At 51.0% G+C, this 15,369-nt stretch overlaps 1 protein-coding gene across 1 annotated transcript in view; it reads left to right on the forward strand.

Moving 5' to 3' along the window:
• Positions 1 to 1,386: 1,386 nt before the first annotated feature.
• The window catches only part of LOC126539805 (uncharacterized), a 65,549-nt gene continuing 51,566 nt past the window's right edge, over positions 1,387 to 15,369 (forward strand). Inside the window, exon 1 of the mRNA XM_055075728.2 lies at positions 1,387 to 1,676. Coding sequence (XP_054931703.1) covers positions 1,524 to 1,676 — 153 coding nt within the window. The 5' untranslated portion in view covers positions 1,387 to 1,523. The remainder of the gene's footprint in view (positions 1,677 to 15,369) is intronic.

A 15,369-nucleotide genomic window follows, 5' to 3' on the forward strand; every position in this document is an offset into this window, starting at 1 on the left:
ATCGCGGCCTTCTAGTTTTTTCCATAGTGACGCCAGTAATCGACGCGGAGCGTGCTCTATTCCGTTCCCAATCTTGTGGCGGTACCGCAGCTCGGATGATCACGTTTGCCAATAGCAGCAAATAAAGAAAGTCTTTGTGGATGAGAATGAAGAGAACTCGTAAGTCATAGCACTGCAGCGCCCGCGCAGCAAGGAAGCAGGTGGCATTTCCTGATAGCGTGCACAGGTCGGAGTAGCTGACGCGCTATTTAATTTTCGTTTGAATTCCGGGCTGGCGACAGCCAAAATACTGCACGCCGTAGTACCTGCGACGATTTTCGTGAAATTATTGTTGGGCAACATATGACTGTCGGGCTTCAATATCTTACAGCAGATGTGGAAATGCGTTTATCACAAGTTATCAATGCAGCACCATGTGTTAGTGTTACATGGTGCGGAAAATAAAACAGCCCGTATACCTGCTACATTAGCGATCTCTGGGAACGAAAGCGAAGGGGGGGGTCCAAGGCGGCTGTGCTGGTGCTGAAACATCACTCCCCTCACTTCCCGGAAATTTTTGCTATTCTTGCCTTCGTGACTACGTACGGGGGCAGGGGGGTGACAAAAGACCTATGAGCCCTGGGTGCCAGACGACCTAGCTGCGCCACTGGTAACTGCAGCTTATGTAACCGTAATGTTTACTGGGAAACGTTGCCAACGAGCGCTATGCACGAATGCGAGCTTTCTGATACAAATGGGGCCTCTTGCGTCGGCCGATCCCAGAGGTTGTGCGCAGCAGCTCAAAAAAAAAATCATACCATTTTCAGGTTTCTGTTATTGTTTCGCACTTTTTAATGTTTAAGTCTGAGAATATTTAACATAAAAGGCAGGCACTGTCGGTGTGTTGTTTCGTGACATATTTTGTGGGCTGTCATTCTCTAAATTTCGAAGAATAGCTTCGTCAAGAATGTAAAACAAGGTATAATCAACTGTAGTGATGTAATGATTGGGCAATATAACCCGCATATACACCGCATGTCATATAACAAGGTGTGACATATACATACACCTAAGTATATACGAAAATTTTCGCTCACGGACAATAATAATATTTGGGGTTTTACGTGCCAAAACCACTTTCTGATTATGAGGCACGCCGTAGTGGAGGACTCCGGAAATTTTGACCACCTGGGGTTCTTTAACGTGCACCTAAATCTAAGCACACGGGTGTTTTCGCATTTCGCCCCCATCGAAATGCGGCCGCCGTGGCCGGGATTCGATCCCGCGACCTCGTGCTCAGCAGCCCAACACCATAGCCACTGAGCAACCACGGCGGGTGCTCACGGACAACAACGCCAACACCGGATTTTCTGCGACACGGGGGGCCCTTAACGCTGTCGCGTCAACGCGTGGAAAACCGTCTGCTTCTTGGCCGTAGTGGGCACGAGCCACTGACTCGAGACAGGAACATCGTCATCCCTCCATGTGCCCACAATGGTTCTGGAACGGTGCCCCCGACATCCGCAGCCAGCAGCAGCACCGCGATGGCTTCAGCGTCCAAGGTGTCTGGCGGCTTCCTCGGCTGGACGCGACCCGTGCCGCCCGAGCAGTGGGACGCCCAGAGCCCCATCCTGCTGCAAGCGGCGCAAGCCTACCGGGAGGTCGAAGAGGCCATCAACTATACCTTTCGCGACAAGGTGACTTTCCCCGTACCCTTTCTCTGGCGAAAGTCAGTTAGCGTCGCATTATGGCACTGCCTTAGCCAGATTACGCTTTTCGGGCCAGCGTCCTCCTTCTCCTCTTCTCTTTTACTTTTTTGATTTTTCTGTTTCTTCCGAAGCACAGGAAATACATAAGTTGATACGCCGGTTGCTTAGTGAATATGGTGTTGCACTGCGAAGCACAAGGTCGCGGGATCAAATCCCGGTCACGCCGGCCCCATTTCGATGGGGGCGAAATGCAAAAACAACCGTATACGTCGATTTATGTGGACTTTAATTCAGCCCCAGGTTGTCGAATTTAATCCAAAGACCCTTACAACGGCGAGCATCTTACTCAGATCGTAGTTTTGGCACGTAAAACTTAACAATTTAATCTAAAATGCATCAGTTACAAAACAATACTGCACTGCAATACTGTCTTAGAGCGCGGCTCCTAGGTGCGCGTTCATGGGGTGAGCATCGGCGTCGTACATTGCAACCGAGCGAACGAGCACAGCGAACGATGAAGGCGAACGCGGAGTGCAGCCGGAGATAAAAGACGGCGATAGCGAAGAGAGCGTGGAGGATAGCGGGGAAGGAGGGTTCAGCGGAACCACGATGCCGAAAGCGGAGGAGGAGGGTATGGCGAACGCGTCAGAAGTATAGTGCTGCACAAGACCGGCTTTGCGACGACGATGGCTACGAGATGGCACCAGAGTAGCGCGCGTAGTTTGTATGGAAAGAAAGCACTGCATGAGTGGAGGTCTCACTGCGGATGCTGCTGTGATTCACGCCCACGCGTCACCCACGTGCTGCTTCTCGCGATCTCCCGCCGAGGCAGTCGTGACACAGTTCGCTCCGTTTGCAACGTGTCGCACACGACAGATTGTCCGCGCCAGCCGATCAGTATATCGCGAAATGAAAACACATATAGAGCTGCGCTCAAATTTGTCATTAAAGAGTATCGTAATCGTCGGTGAAATTTTACACGCACGCGTAATTGACCAGCTTGTGGAATCGGTGAATGTATGTTTGAAGGCGCGAAGGAAGTGATGGAGGAACGCGCCTGGAGGTGAAGAAACCGCCCGCCGGGGAAAGTACGAAGGAGCGCGCCGAGGATGGATGGATGGATGTATGGATGGATGTTATGAGCGTCCCCTTTGGAACGAGGCGGGGGTTTGCGCCACCAAGCTCTTCCTATTATAGTAACTAATGCCCTACTTTGGTTGAACAAGAAAAAAAGAAAAAAAAAAACGTGAACTCCCACAACAAAATTTTCCGATCCCCTGTTGAAAACTGTGCTTTTGTACGTCCCAGTTTTTTGTCGTTTCCCCACTTTTCTTCGACCAATCCTCCAATCGCCTCTGACCAATGCCTATTGCGGACATGTTTAATTTTCCACTGCTCTCACTGAACCCAAGGGCTTCAAGGAGGCCAGTGGTGCTAAATCGACCGCTGGATAGACGTCTTCATATTCTAATAAAACATGCTGCATAGTTTACCTAGCTTTACCGCAGCAAGTACATGTTTCTTCTTCCTTCTTATATCTCGCTTTATAGGTGCGTGTTCTAAGGCATCCCGATCTCGATTCGAAAACTAACCAGCTTCCCTTTAAATTATCATAAATTGTTTCTTTAATGATTTCGTTTTTCCTGTTAAGTAGTTACTCATGCAGGTTTCTTTTCCATTGCCGCAACCCGTGAGATTATTCCAGCTTCTCTGACTTTCCGCTTGACCTTTTTATTGCTGTGTTGCCCACTCTAGAGGCCGCATACTTGCTGGTAAGCTTCCTAGTTCTTTTACTTCACTGTGAATCAATATTTTCCCTGTACAGATACCTCAACACTCTCCCAGTCCATTTACTTTCGTCCATATTCCTCAGCCGTTCTTCATATTCAATTTTAGTGCGAACTTCCCTCGTTTCATAACTAGTCCAGCCCATATCACCCTGCACAGCTTCATTTGTAGTCTTCCCGTGAGCGCCCAATGCGAGGCGACCCACTGACCTTTGGTTCCCGTCGAGTCCTGATTGTAGCCCTGATTTAAAGCAAACAACCGCATTTCCAAATGTAAGTCCTGGAACCATTGCACCTTTCCACATACCACGGAGGACATCGTACCTATTGTATCCCCATATCGCTCTGTGCTTCATTATGGCTGAATTTCTCTTCCCCTTCACTGTTATCGTTTTTCCTGTGTTTCCATATACATATTGCCTTCGTTTATCCATATATCAAGGTATTTATATTCTGTTACCCGAGGTATTTCCTGGCCCTGTATCTCCACTGTCTGTTCACTGTTTTCATTGAATACTATAACATCTGATTTTCTAACACTAAATTTCAAACCTAAATTGTTGTCTTCCTGTCCACAGATATTAGCCAGACGTTGCAAATCGAGGATGGATGGATGGATGTTATGAGCGTCCCCTCTTGAACGGGGTGGTGGGTTGCGCCACCAAGCTCTTGCTACTATACTGCTTAATATCCTACCTAGATTAAACAATGAGCGCACGGCAAAGTAACGCCACCTAGAGGAAAGTGTAGGTATCGTTGAACGAAAGGGGGACTGAGAAACGAGGCGAAGCGTCGTGGAGGAGCAAGGTAGGTGGAGCCGCGCTGGGTTGACCTCCTCTAGCAATTGCTACTGGTTGTGTGAGCGCTTTGGGGGCAACGGGTTCGTCTGGTGATCGAGTGGCCGAGCGAGAAGGATGGAGCAGCGACGCAATCGGTGGCAGGCTCATCATGAGTCGACCGACTGACCGACCGAACAATTCCGGCAAAAGGCGTGGGCTTCGCGTGTTCAGGAGACTCCCGAGGAACGTCGTTAGCGGCTTGCGTAATGCAGGTGCATCAGGCAAGACGCCGTACCTTAGAAATTCCCCAGCTGTGTGAAGCCCTCTTAGGAGCCCAGCGCAGTGTCTTGCGCGAAGAACGGAAGCGCAACACCGAACAGGATGTATCGATCCCACTGAACCCACACTGGTCTATTAGCCATCTACAAGACGCCTTGGCAAGATCAACAAGACGTCTTGAAAATATTATAAACGTTTACAAGACGTCTTACCAAAACTTTGTCGGATGTCTTAAAACGCCTTGTAGCCGTCGTGAAGACCATTGTTACGAACGGCCGGCAAGGGTACTGGCTACAAAATTTTCCCAGCCAGCTGCAGCTGCGAGGGTGACGAGTTTCCGAGAACCGACCATGGAACCCTTCCCCACCTGCCGCAGCGACTCGTTTTGTAGGGAAGATGGTGTGCCGCATCAACTCGGCTATAGCTCGGCGCCGCTATGACTAAACGCGGTCGGCGGACCAAGTATTGTTCGTGGATTCGCCGTGGCCGCCACGGGCTCTTTGAAGCAGGGGAGCCCCTGGAAGGTGTCTTGCGCTGCCGTCTCACGCAGCTTAGAAGTCATGGACAGACACGGCGGCCATTGTCCGCGGAGTCAACACTGGGATGAAGAAGCTCCTGCTCGGGTCAAGCACCGTGTCTGCGAGAACCCACTCACCTTGGCGTGGTCAATGGAACCTGTGCGGAAGTGCGTGTGTAAACCTCCCCCCCCCCCTCAAAGGCGAGTCGGCTACGATGACTTTGAACGCTCCGAACTGGTAGCAGGTTGAACGGCCGTTTTTTCTCACCTAGGGATCTAGGGAAAACAGAGTGTTAATAAGCAGCTGCTGTGTGGCTGCTGAGGGTGGATTCCTCTTTCAGTCATGTTAGACTGATGAACTGTAACGTTCTCATGTAGTTACTGTAATTAAATCCCATATTCTTCGTTCTCGATGAGAACAAGTCACTCCCTTCAACGTCCTCAGCGTGGATAAGTTGAACGACGGCATGGGCGAGCTACCATCTATTTCATGCCCGACCCCAACCATCACAACTGGCTTACAGCGCTGAGACGGACTTTGCGACGTGGTACTGTGTCTGCGGTGAGTGCTTGGTTCTTGCTTTGACTCTCTAGGCTTCATTTTGTGGTTGTTCTGTTTAGAACAGTAGGGAAGCTAGATTGTTGATTGTTAGCTAGGTTGTGTTTTCCTAAGTAGGTTTAGCGAGCAGGACCAAGGCAGTAAAGCAGCAATCATGGAGTTAAGGACACTGCTGAGAGATGAATTGCTTATTGTTGGTGAGGAACTGGGCCTTGAGGTACACAAGGAAATGCTAAAATGGAAATTCTTGAAGCTGAGTTCCAAAGAGGCCAGTGAGGAGGACGTTGAAATTGGGCTAGAACTTCTTAGGAAAAGAGAGAAACGGGACAGAGAGAGAGACAAGAACGGGACAGAGAGGAATGAGAGTTGGGAAAATGCAACTTGAGCTTGACAGAAAAGGTTGGAGTTGTCTCAAGGAAGTGAAGGGGCTCTGGGGCGATCAAGTGAGGCAGACCGCATGAACAGGCTGTTGAAGCCATTTGAGGTCGGCAACGACATAGGTTGTTCGTAGGAAATTTTGAATGGACTTGCGAGAAGTTGAACTTCGGTCCGAGTACATGGCCCCAGCGGTTGCTGTCTATGTTGCCGTGTGAGGCTGTGGAAATAATCGCCAGACTCAGTGCGCAGGATGCATATGATTATGCAAAAGTTAAGGCTAGTCTTTTGAAAAGGTACCGCCTTTCAGCCGAAGCCTTTCGGCAGAGCTTTAGAAGCACAGGCAAGAAGGATAGCGAGGGATATCCGGAGTTTGCATATAGTGTAAGGAAGATGACAAACATGCGCGCAGTCAGCAGCATCGGCAGCATCAAGCGCGCAGCAGAAGCTCGAGCTCGGCGACTGTGCTCGGTGCATCGTAGAACCGGCGGTCGCTGCGAACCCCAATAAACCTCCTTTATAAGTGGTGGAGCCGTGCGGGGTAACGTTCCACTCTACCATCCTGGAACTCCGTTCTCGGACGCTACCCTCTGCCATGCGGGACGCCGACCAGCAGACTCTTCCATCGCCACCCGTCCCTTGCGCTGGCACCGTTCGCCAGCTGGAGCCTCCCATCTTCAGCGGAACCGATGACAACGACGTTGAAGAGTGGCTGTCGTCCTACGAACGGGTGAGCGTTCACAACAAATGGAATGACTCGGACAAGCTGGCTTACGTCTCATTCTACCTCGCGGGCGTAGCCAGTCTCTGGTTCAGAAATCATGAAAGGGATATCCGAACGTGGTCGGTGCTCAAGACGTCCATTACAGAAGTATTTGACCGACCCGCCGTCAGGAAACTCCGAGCCGAGCAGCGTTTGCGTACACGCGCACAAGACACGGGTGAGACATTCACCAGCTATATAGAAGACGTTCTCGATTTGTGCAGGCGCGTGAACGCTGCCATGACGGAAGCGGAAAAGATCAAGCACGTCATGAAGGGAATCGACGATGACGCGTTCCAAATGCTTCTGGCCAAGGACCCGCGCACTGTTGGCGACGTCATCAGCTTGTGCCAGAGCTATGATGAATTGCGTAAGCAGCGAGCTCTGACAAGGCGACATCCCACACCAAATGCGGCATCACTCTGCAGCCTTACCACCGGCCCAGAACAAGCCTCCCTGATAACGCAAATCAAGGATTTCGTCCGCGAAGAAGTCGCACGACAGCTATCTCTGGTGTCCGTCACTCAGGAGTCTGCCAGCACTTTGCCGTCTCATATCTGTAACGTGATCCATGAAGAGGTCGCGGAAGCGCTGCCGGCTGTTCACCAGCAGGATGTCGTGACTACACCAGTCACTTATGCTACGGTTGCTGCAATGGCACCTCGCAGTGTGCCCGTGCGTCGCTTCCAGCAGCCTGTGCACCACCCTCCCCCTCCCGTCCCCCGGACCACCACTGCCGTCGCTAACCCGTGGCGTACGCCGGACAATCGCCCTATATGCTTCGCATGTAGGTGTCCCGGTCATGTCGCAAGGTTCTGCCGCTGCCGATCGCAGGCGTTCGACGACGATCGCCGAGCGCCCTACGTGCCGCCTGATGCAAATGCGCCTTACGAACCCTTCGGCCCATCACCAGCTCGCTCCCCGACTGATCGCCGTCCTCGCTTCGAACGCCTCCGGTCACCCTCCCCACGTCGTCGATCGCTTTCCCCTATGCGTCGACGACCCGTCTCTAACGAAGAGGGAAACTAGACGACGCAGTTCCTGAGGCAAGAACTGCGCAAGTGTCGACATGCCGAAGTCCTCCTCCTTTACCTGCCAATGTCATTGATGTGTTTATCGAAGATGTCGCTACACTCGCCTTAGTCGATACCGGTGCCGCTATTTCAGTTATGGATGCCAGGTTTTGCCGTTCGCTTCGCAAAGTGACGACGTCTCTGTCTGGATTGTCGCTCCGAACGGCGAGTGCTCAACCCATTCGCCATACCGCTGCTTGTACTGCCCGTGTGATCATACAGGACGTTTTGTACACGATTGAATTCATAGTTCTTTCATCGTGCTCCCACGCCGTTATTCTAGGATGGGATTTTCTGTCACGCCACAATGCCATCATCAATTGCGCTCGAGCTGAGATTGAACTTTTCCACCTTGGGGACCTGGCCTCGGTCGATGCCCATCCTGCCGCTAAAATTGTCGTGAAAGAAGACACCTGTATCCCCCCGTGCTCGTCAGCATTCGTACCAGTCTTCTGTAGTACCATATCCGATGGGACGGTCTTCTTCATGCCCTCTCATCACTTTGTTACCCGAAAAGCGCTTCCTTTGCCCTTTGCAGCTCTTGACCTTGCCGCCGGTGTGAGCACGATGCCCATTTACAATCCTCTTTCATCGCCGCTATCACTGCTCCGCCGCGAATGCCTTGGTTACGTCGAGTCGGTCGATTCCACACGAATTGTCTCCGTCCTCGACGAAGTGTCTTCTACTGCTGCCCATGAACTGAGTGCACTCTCCGTACCAGACTCAACATCGACTGGTGTGTTCAGCCCATTCATCGACGAAGATCTGACGCCTTCGCAGCGATCTCAACTTGTCGCAATCCTTCAGCACTTCCGCCTTTCTTTCGACGTTGCGCAAACCTCCCTTGGCCGTGCATCGACAGTCAAGCATTATATCGACACTGGTACTCACTCACCCCTGCGACAAAGACCATATCGCGTGTCCGCTACGGAACGTCGCGTCATTGCAGACCAGGTCGATGACATGCTCCGTCGAGGCGTCATTCAACCTTCCCAAAGCCCATGGGCCTCTCCCGTGGTCCTCGTCACAAAGAAAGACGGCTCCATCCGCTTCTGTGTTGACTGTCGACGGTTGAACAAGATCACGCTGAAGGACGTCTACCCATTACCACGCATCGATGATGCTCTGGACTGTTTGCAGGGAGCCGAGTTCTTTTCTTCGCTGGATTTGCGGTCAGGCTACTGGCAGGTTCCGATGGCAGAGGCCGATCGCCCGAAAACTGCCTTTGTTACACCAGACGGCTTGTATGAATTCATCGTGATGCCTTTCGGACTTTGCAACGCGCCTGCTACGTTCGAAAGAATGATGGATAATGTGCTACGTGGCCTCAAATGGAAAATATGTCTTTGCTATCTTGACGACATTGTAGTGTTCGCCCCTGATTTCCCAACCCACCTGCTCCGCCTCCAGCACGTACTCACTTGCTTGACCAACGCCGGGTTGCAACTTAACTTGAAGAAGTGTCGATTTGCTGTTCGTCAGCTAACAATTTTAGGCCATGTCGTCTCAAAGGAGGGCATTCGCCCGGATCCCGAGAAGCTACGTGCTGTTACTGCGTTCCCAAAACCTGCTACTATGAAAGAGCTACGCAGTTTTATCGGCCTCTGCTCTTACTTCCGGCGATTCGTTCGAAACTTTGCGTCAATTATATCGCCTCTCACGCAGCTCCTTGGAGGCGCCGAAACTTTGCGTCAATTATATCGCCTCTCACGCAGCTCCTTGGTGGCGCCCGAGATATCTCATCATCGTCTCCAGAGTGTGACGACGCCTTCACAACCTTGCGCCGTCTTCTCACGACGCCACCCATTCTTCGCCATTTTGACCCACAAGCGCCAAACGAAATCCATACCGATGCAAGCGGCGTAGGCCTTGGCGCTGTGTTGGCACAGCGTCAACCTGGCCACCCAGAATATGTCGTCGCATACGCGAGTCCCACGTTAACCAAGGCGGAGACCAATTACAGCGTTACCGAAAAGGAGTGTTTGGCCATTGTGTGGGCGCTTGGCAAGTTTCGCCCATATTTATACGGCCGATCTTTTGACGTAGTGACCTACCACCACGCACTATGTTGGCTGTCGACGCTCAAAGATCCATCGGGCCGCCTTGCACGCTGGGCATTGCGAATCCAAGAATACGACATCCGCCTGGTGTACCGTTCCGGGCGAAAGCACTCCGACGCTGACGCGCTATCCCGATCACCGCTTCCCCCGAAGGCCAGTCACGACTCCCCCTGCGAGTGCACATTATCCTCTCTGGACGTTGACACTATCGCTGCTGCACAGCGTAATGATCCCTGGACTGCATCTCTGCTCGACCTTCTCTCGGATACGTCGAAAGTTCCAGCGTCACGCACGCTTCGGCGCCAAGTGCCTCATTTTGCGATTCGCGACCAGCTACTATATCGACGCAACTATGCCCCAGAGGGACGCACCTGGTTACTCGTCATTCCGCGAATCTTGCGATCAGAGCTCTGCTCCTCGTTCCACGTCGAGCCTCAGTGTGGCCATGCGGGAGTCTTCAAGACCTACGAAAGACTTCGCCACCGCTATTACTGGCGGGGAATGTATAATTTTGTTCGAAAGATCGTCCGCTCTTGTCATGAGTGCCAACGCCGGAAAGCGCCACAGCACAACTCCGCCGGTGAACTCCAGCCTTTACAATGCCCATCCCGACCCTTTGATCGCGTGGGCATAGATCTCTACGGGCCACTTCCGTTGACTCCTGCCGGCAACAGGTGGATAATCGTTGCGGTAGACCACTTAACCCGTTATTCGGAGACTGCTGCTCTACCAAATGCTACAGCGCAGGAGGTCGCCAATTTCCTACTTCGCCGATTTCTCCTTCGTCATGGAGGTCCACATGAACTTTTAAGCGATAGAGGCCGCGCCTTCTTATCTGAAGACATGGAACAACTGCTTGCTGAATGTGCTATTGTTCATCGTAAATGCACTGCTTATCACCCACAGACTAACGGTACCACGGAACGCTTTAATCGAACTTTTGGTGACATGCTCGCCATGTATGTCTTACCTGATCACTCTAATTGGGACCTAGTTCTTCCGTTTGTCACCTACGCCTACAACACCGCGACTCAGGCCACTACCGGATTCTCACCCTTTTACCTTCTTTACGGCCGTCATCCTTCGCACACCATCGACACCATTCTGCCCTACCGGCCGGACCCATCCGAATGCCTGCCGATCTCGGAAGCCGCCAGACAAGCAGAGGAATGTCGCCAGCTTGCCCGCCGATTCACCTCGGACGACCAGCACCGCAAAAAAGCCGTTCACGATGCCCAGAACTCGACTCCCACTTTTCTCCCGGGTGCTCTCGTCTGGTTGTTAGTGCCACACCGCACGCCTGGGTTCGCCTCAACGCTCCTTCCGAAGTACGACGGTCCATACCGCGTTCTCGAGAGAACATCACCCGTTAATTACCTGGTTGAGCCACTAACGCCGCCGTCCGACATGCGACGTCGTAACCGCGAAGTCGTTCACGTTCAGCGTCTCAAGCCGTATCACAATTCTACCGTCCTTCCAGAAAACTAAGTCGCCAGGATGGCTCCTTTATTTCCGCGGGGCCATTGTAAGGAAGATGACGAACATGCGCGCAGTCAGCAGCATCGGCAGCATCAAGCGCGCAGCAGAAGCTCGAGCTCGGGGACTGTGCTCGGTGCATCGTAGAACCGGCGGTTGCTGCGAACCCCAATAAACCTCCTTTATAATAGCTTAAAGACGAACCTAGTCGAGTGGTTGAAAAGCGCGGAAGCGTACGAGAGCAGAGACATGATTGTTGAATGCATGTGTCTAGAGCAGTTTTACAAAAGCATTCCACAATCTTTGAAGCTGTGGGTGCAAGACAGAGAAAATGTAAACACTGTGGAAAGGGCGGCTGAATTAGCCGAAGAGTACGCAACGCGTAGAAAGCTGAATTAACGCCGAGGACGGAAATCGGGACGGTCGAAATGGACCGCGGAAACCATTCCCGTTCAAAAAGGGTTCGCAGACTAGACGACCGGAGCCTGTAGACGTGGAGGAAAAGCCCTCAGAAAAGAGCGAGGAGAAATTAAACGGGGAAACCTGCACAAAAAGAGCAGAAAAGAAAGTTCGAATATTTTAGACCAATCCGCTGCTATAAGTGCCACAAACTCGGACATATCGCTGTAAACTGCGGCAAGCCTAGCGTAGTTTTCTCCTACGTGGATGAAAAAGACGAGAATATCGAACTTTTAAGCCCATATCTTCACGACCTGCAAGTTAATTTCAAACCATGCCGGGTACTGCGAGACAGTGCCGCCACAATGGACATTGTCCATCCGTCTTAGGTGACGGTAGATGACTTCAGGGGAGAAATAGCATGGCTCAAACAGGTTGCACAAGAACCCAGCGTGTGCATGCCCATGGCCAAAGTCAAAATCAGTGGACCGTTCGGGGAGCTCGTGACCGAGGCTGCAGTTTCCAAATTTTTGTCGCTGCAGTACCCTCACATTTTTTCGAATCGGTCAGATCAATTACTGCGTGACAAAGGGCTTAAACTGGGAGAGGGCGTACTACAGGCGTTGACGCGAGGCTAAGCTCGGAAAATCGCATAGCTTTCGGCTGAAAATGCAAAAGCTGCTCCAGCGGAAGTAGCAAAAGAGATAACTTCAGTAACCGGGTCCGGAGCTAGGCTCGAAGGACAAAAAAAAAAACGGTTGAGGAAAGCCTGCCAGCTGACCAGCTCAATTAGAGCGGATCACTAGGGTGTCAAAGTTCACGCCTGCAGGAAGAGCCAGCTAACGCAATCGCAAGCGAGACAGGGTCGTTATTATCACCGGCCTCAAGGAACTTTGATCAGCCCTTACGTGGGGAGAGAGAGTCACTGGCAGCCGAGCAAAAGAATGATGACAGGTTAGCTAAATTGCATCACACAACTAAAGAAGGCATTGCTAGGCGCAACGTGACGATACAAGAGAGAGGAGGATTGTTGTATCGGCACTACAGAGATCGAAAGGGTAGGATCCTAGATCAGTTAGTCGTACCTACTAAGTACAGGAAGGACCTTTTCAGTCTCTGTCATGGTAATGGGTGGTCTGGCCATCTAGGCACAAACAAATCGAAGGAAAGATTGCTTATAGAATGCTACTGGCCTGGCTATTTCAAAGACGTAGAAAACTTTGTAAGATCATGCGACGCATGCCAGCGCTCGGGTAAACCAGGAGAAACCTGGAAAGCTCCACTAAAGGTAATGCCCTTCATAATAGAACCTTTCAGACGACTTGTGATAGACACGTTAGGGCCCCTACCAAAGACAAAGTCAGGTTACAGGTACTAGTTTACCATGCTGCGTCCGGCTACAAAGTTTCCAGAAGCAATCCCTCTGAAAGTGCTCAGCTCCACCGAAGTAGGAGACGCGCTTTTGACAGTATTCGCATGAGTTGGGTTTCCAGCCGAAATTCAGGCGGATCAAGGGTCAGTATTCACCAGCCCACTGACTTCCACATTCTTGCAAAAGCGGAGGGTAAATTTGATACACAGTTCCGTCTATAACCCTCAGTCAATAGTGTAGAGAGGTGGCATTCAGTGCTTAAGCGAGTTTTGCGGGCGCTCTGTTACGAGCACAAGGAGGACGGGGAGAACTGTCTACTGGCAACTTTGTTTGCTTTGCGAACGGTTCCACATGAGGCTACAGAGTTCTCGCCAGCAGAACTAGTGTATGGGAGGACACTCCGTTCTCCACTGAGAATGTTAAGAGAGATGTGGGAGGAAAGAGAGTCCTACAGTGGTTGAGTATGTGCTAAATCTGCTGGAACGGCTAAGTGCAACCCAAGAACTAGTCAGAAAGAACATGGGAGTATCTCAAAAAAACGCCAAGTTCTATTACGACAAGAATGCGAGGCTGCGTACGCCGGAGACCAGGTAATCTTCAAACCTTCAAGAAAGAACAAGCTTGAAGTTCACTGGGACGGACCCGTTAAAGTGTTGCACAAACTTTCAGATACTAACTATGCTCTGAAAATTCCCGTTCGAAGGAAGGACGTAAGGATATACCACTGCAATTTGATGAGGCCGTATGTAGAGTGGAGCGGAGTCGTTAACTGTACCATCAAACAGCAGGATGACACTAGTACCAAGTTTAATGAGTATAAGGCAACCTCCAACTCTGAAATCAGCCTAGAAGAAGTAGTAAAACATTCGGTAAGCTCGCACGCTCTTAGACCCGAGCAACTAGATGAGCTAAAAGGGATGTTAGGGGAATATCTCGACAGATTCAGCGATCGGCCAGGTAGAACCGAACTAATAACGCATGAAATAGAGCTCACATCAGCCGAACCCGTAATATCAAAGCCTTACAGGGTGTCTCCACGACAGAGAGAAATTATGGAGGCAGAGATACAGCGCATGCTAGAGTTGGGAGTCATTGAGACTGCTGAGAGTGACTACACGTCACCGCTAATACTGGTAGAAATCCCTAATAAGGACTCTCGTCCGTGTGTTGACTACAGGAAGTTAAATGCCATCACTAGGGATCAGCTGTACCCGATACCCAACATTGAGGATCGAAATGAAAGAGTTAGCGCTGCTAAATACATTTCATTTATAAAACTCGTGCGGAGATACTGTCAAGTTCCCCTTTCAGAAACTGCCAGCCGCTATGCCACATTTATCTCACCTGTAGGCACTTTTCGCCTTCTCGCCCTCAGAAGTTAATGGATATTGTCCTAAAGGACTTGCAGGAGTTCGCCTTGCCATATCGATGATGTAGCAATTTTTTTGGACAGCTGGGAACAGCACGTATCCCACATCAGACAGGTATTCTCACGGTTGAGCGAAGCCGGCTTAACGATGAAAGCGGAAAAGTGTAGGTTTGGCTGCTGGCAGGTTACTTATCTGGGCCATGTTGTCGGTCAGGGCACGAGATGGCCGGCCGAGCTGAAAATAGCTACGATTGGAGAATTTTCACAGCCGCGCATGATAAGACATTCGTTCATTTTTGGGACTTGGGGGGTACTATCAACGGTACATTCCGAATTACTCGCAAATAGCAACTCTTTTAGCGGACGGCCTCCGAAAGGGAGCGCCGAATAGCGTGCACTGGGACAAGGACAAAGAGAACGCTTTCCAAAATTCGAAAACGCTATTGGTTTCTCCTCCTGTGCTTCGCGCGCCAGACTACGCAAATGAATTCGTAGTTCAGTGCGACGCAAGCGACAGAGGTATGGGCGTGGTACTTAGTCAGGTCGACGACGATAATGAGGAATATCCTATTTCTATGCCAGCGTAAACTAACTGTAAGAGAGGAAGCCTACAGCGCTTCAGAGAAGGAATGTGCTTGTTTAGTTTGGGCAGCCCAGAAGTTGTCGTGTTACTGTACGGAGCGAGGTTCATCTTCGAGATCGACCATTGTCCTCTGACGTGGCTCAATCAAATGTCACACAAAAATGGCCGCTTGCTCCGATTGAGCCTCACTTTCCAAGAGTACAAATTCTCCGTTAGACATAAGAAGGGAAAGCTGCATATCAATGCGAATGGTTTGAGCACGGCAATTCGAATTCTGCGTTTAGAGATCC

This window comes from Dermacentor andersoni, chromosome 2 (genome assembly GCF_023375885.2).
Source record: "Dermacentor andersoni chromosome 2, qqDerAnde1_hic_scaffold, whole genome shotgun sequence".
Classification (NCBI taxonomy): domain Eukaryota; kingdom Metazoa; phylum Arthropoda; class Arachnida; order Ixodida; family Ixodidae; genus Dermacentor; species Dermacentor andersoni.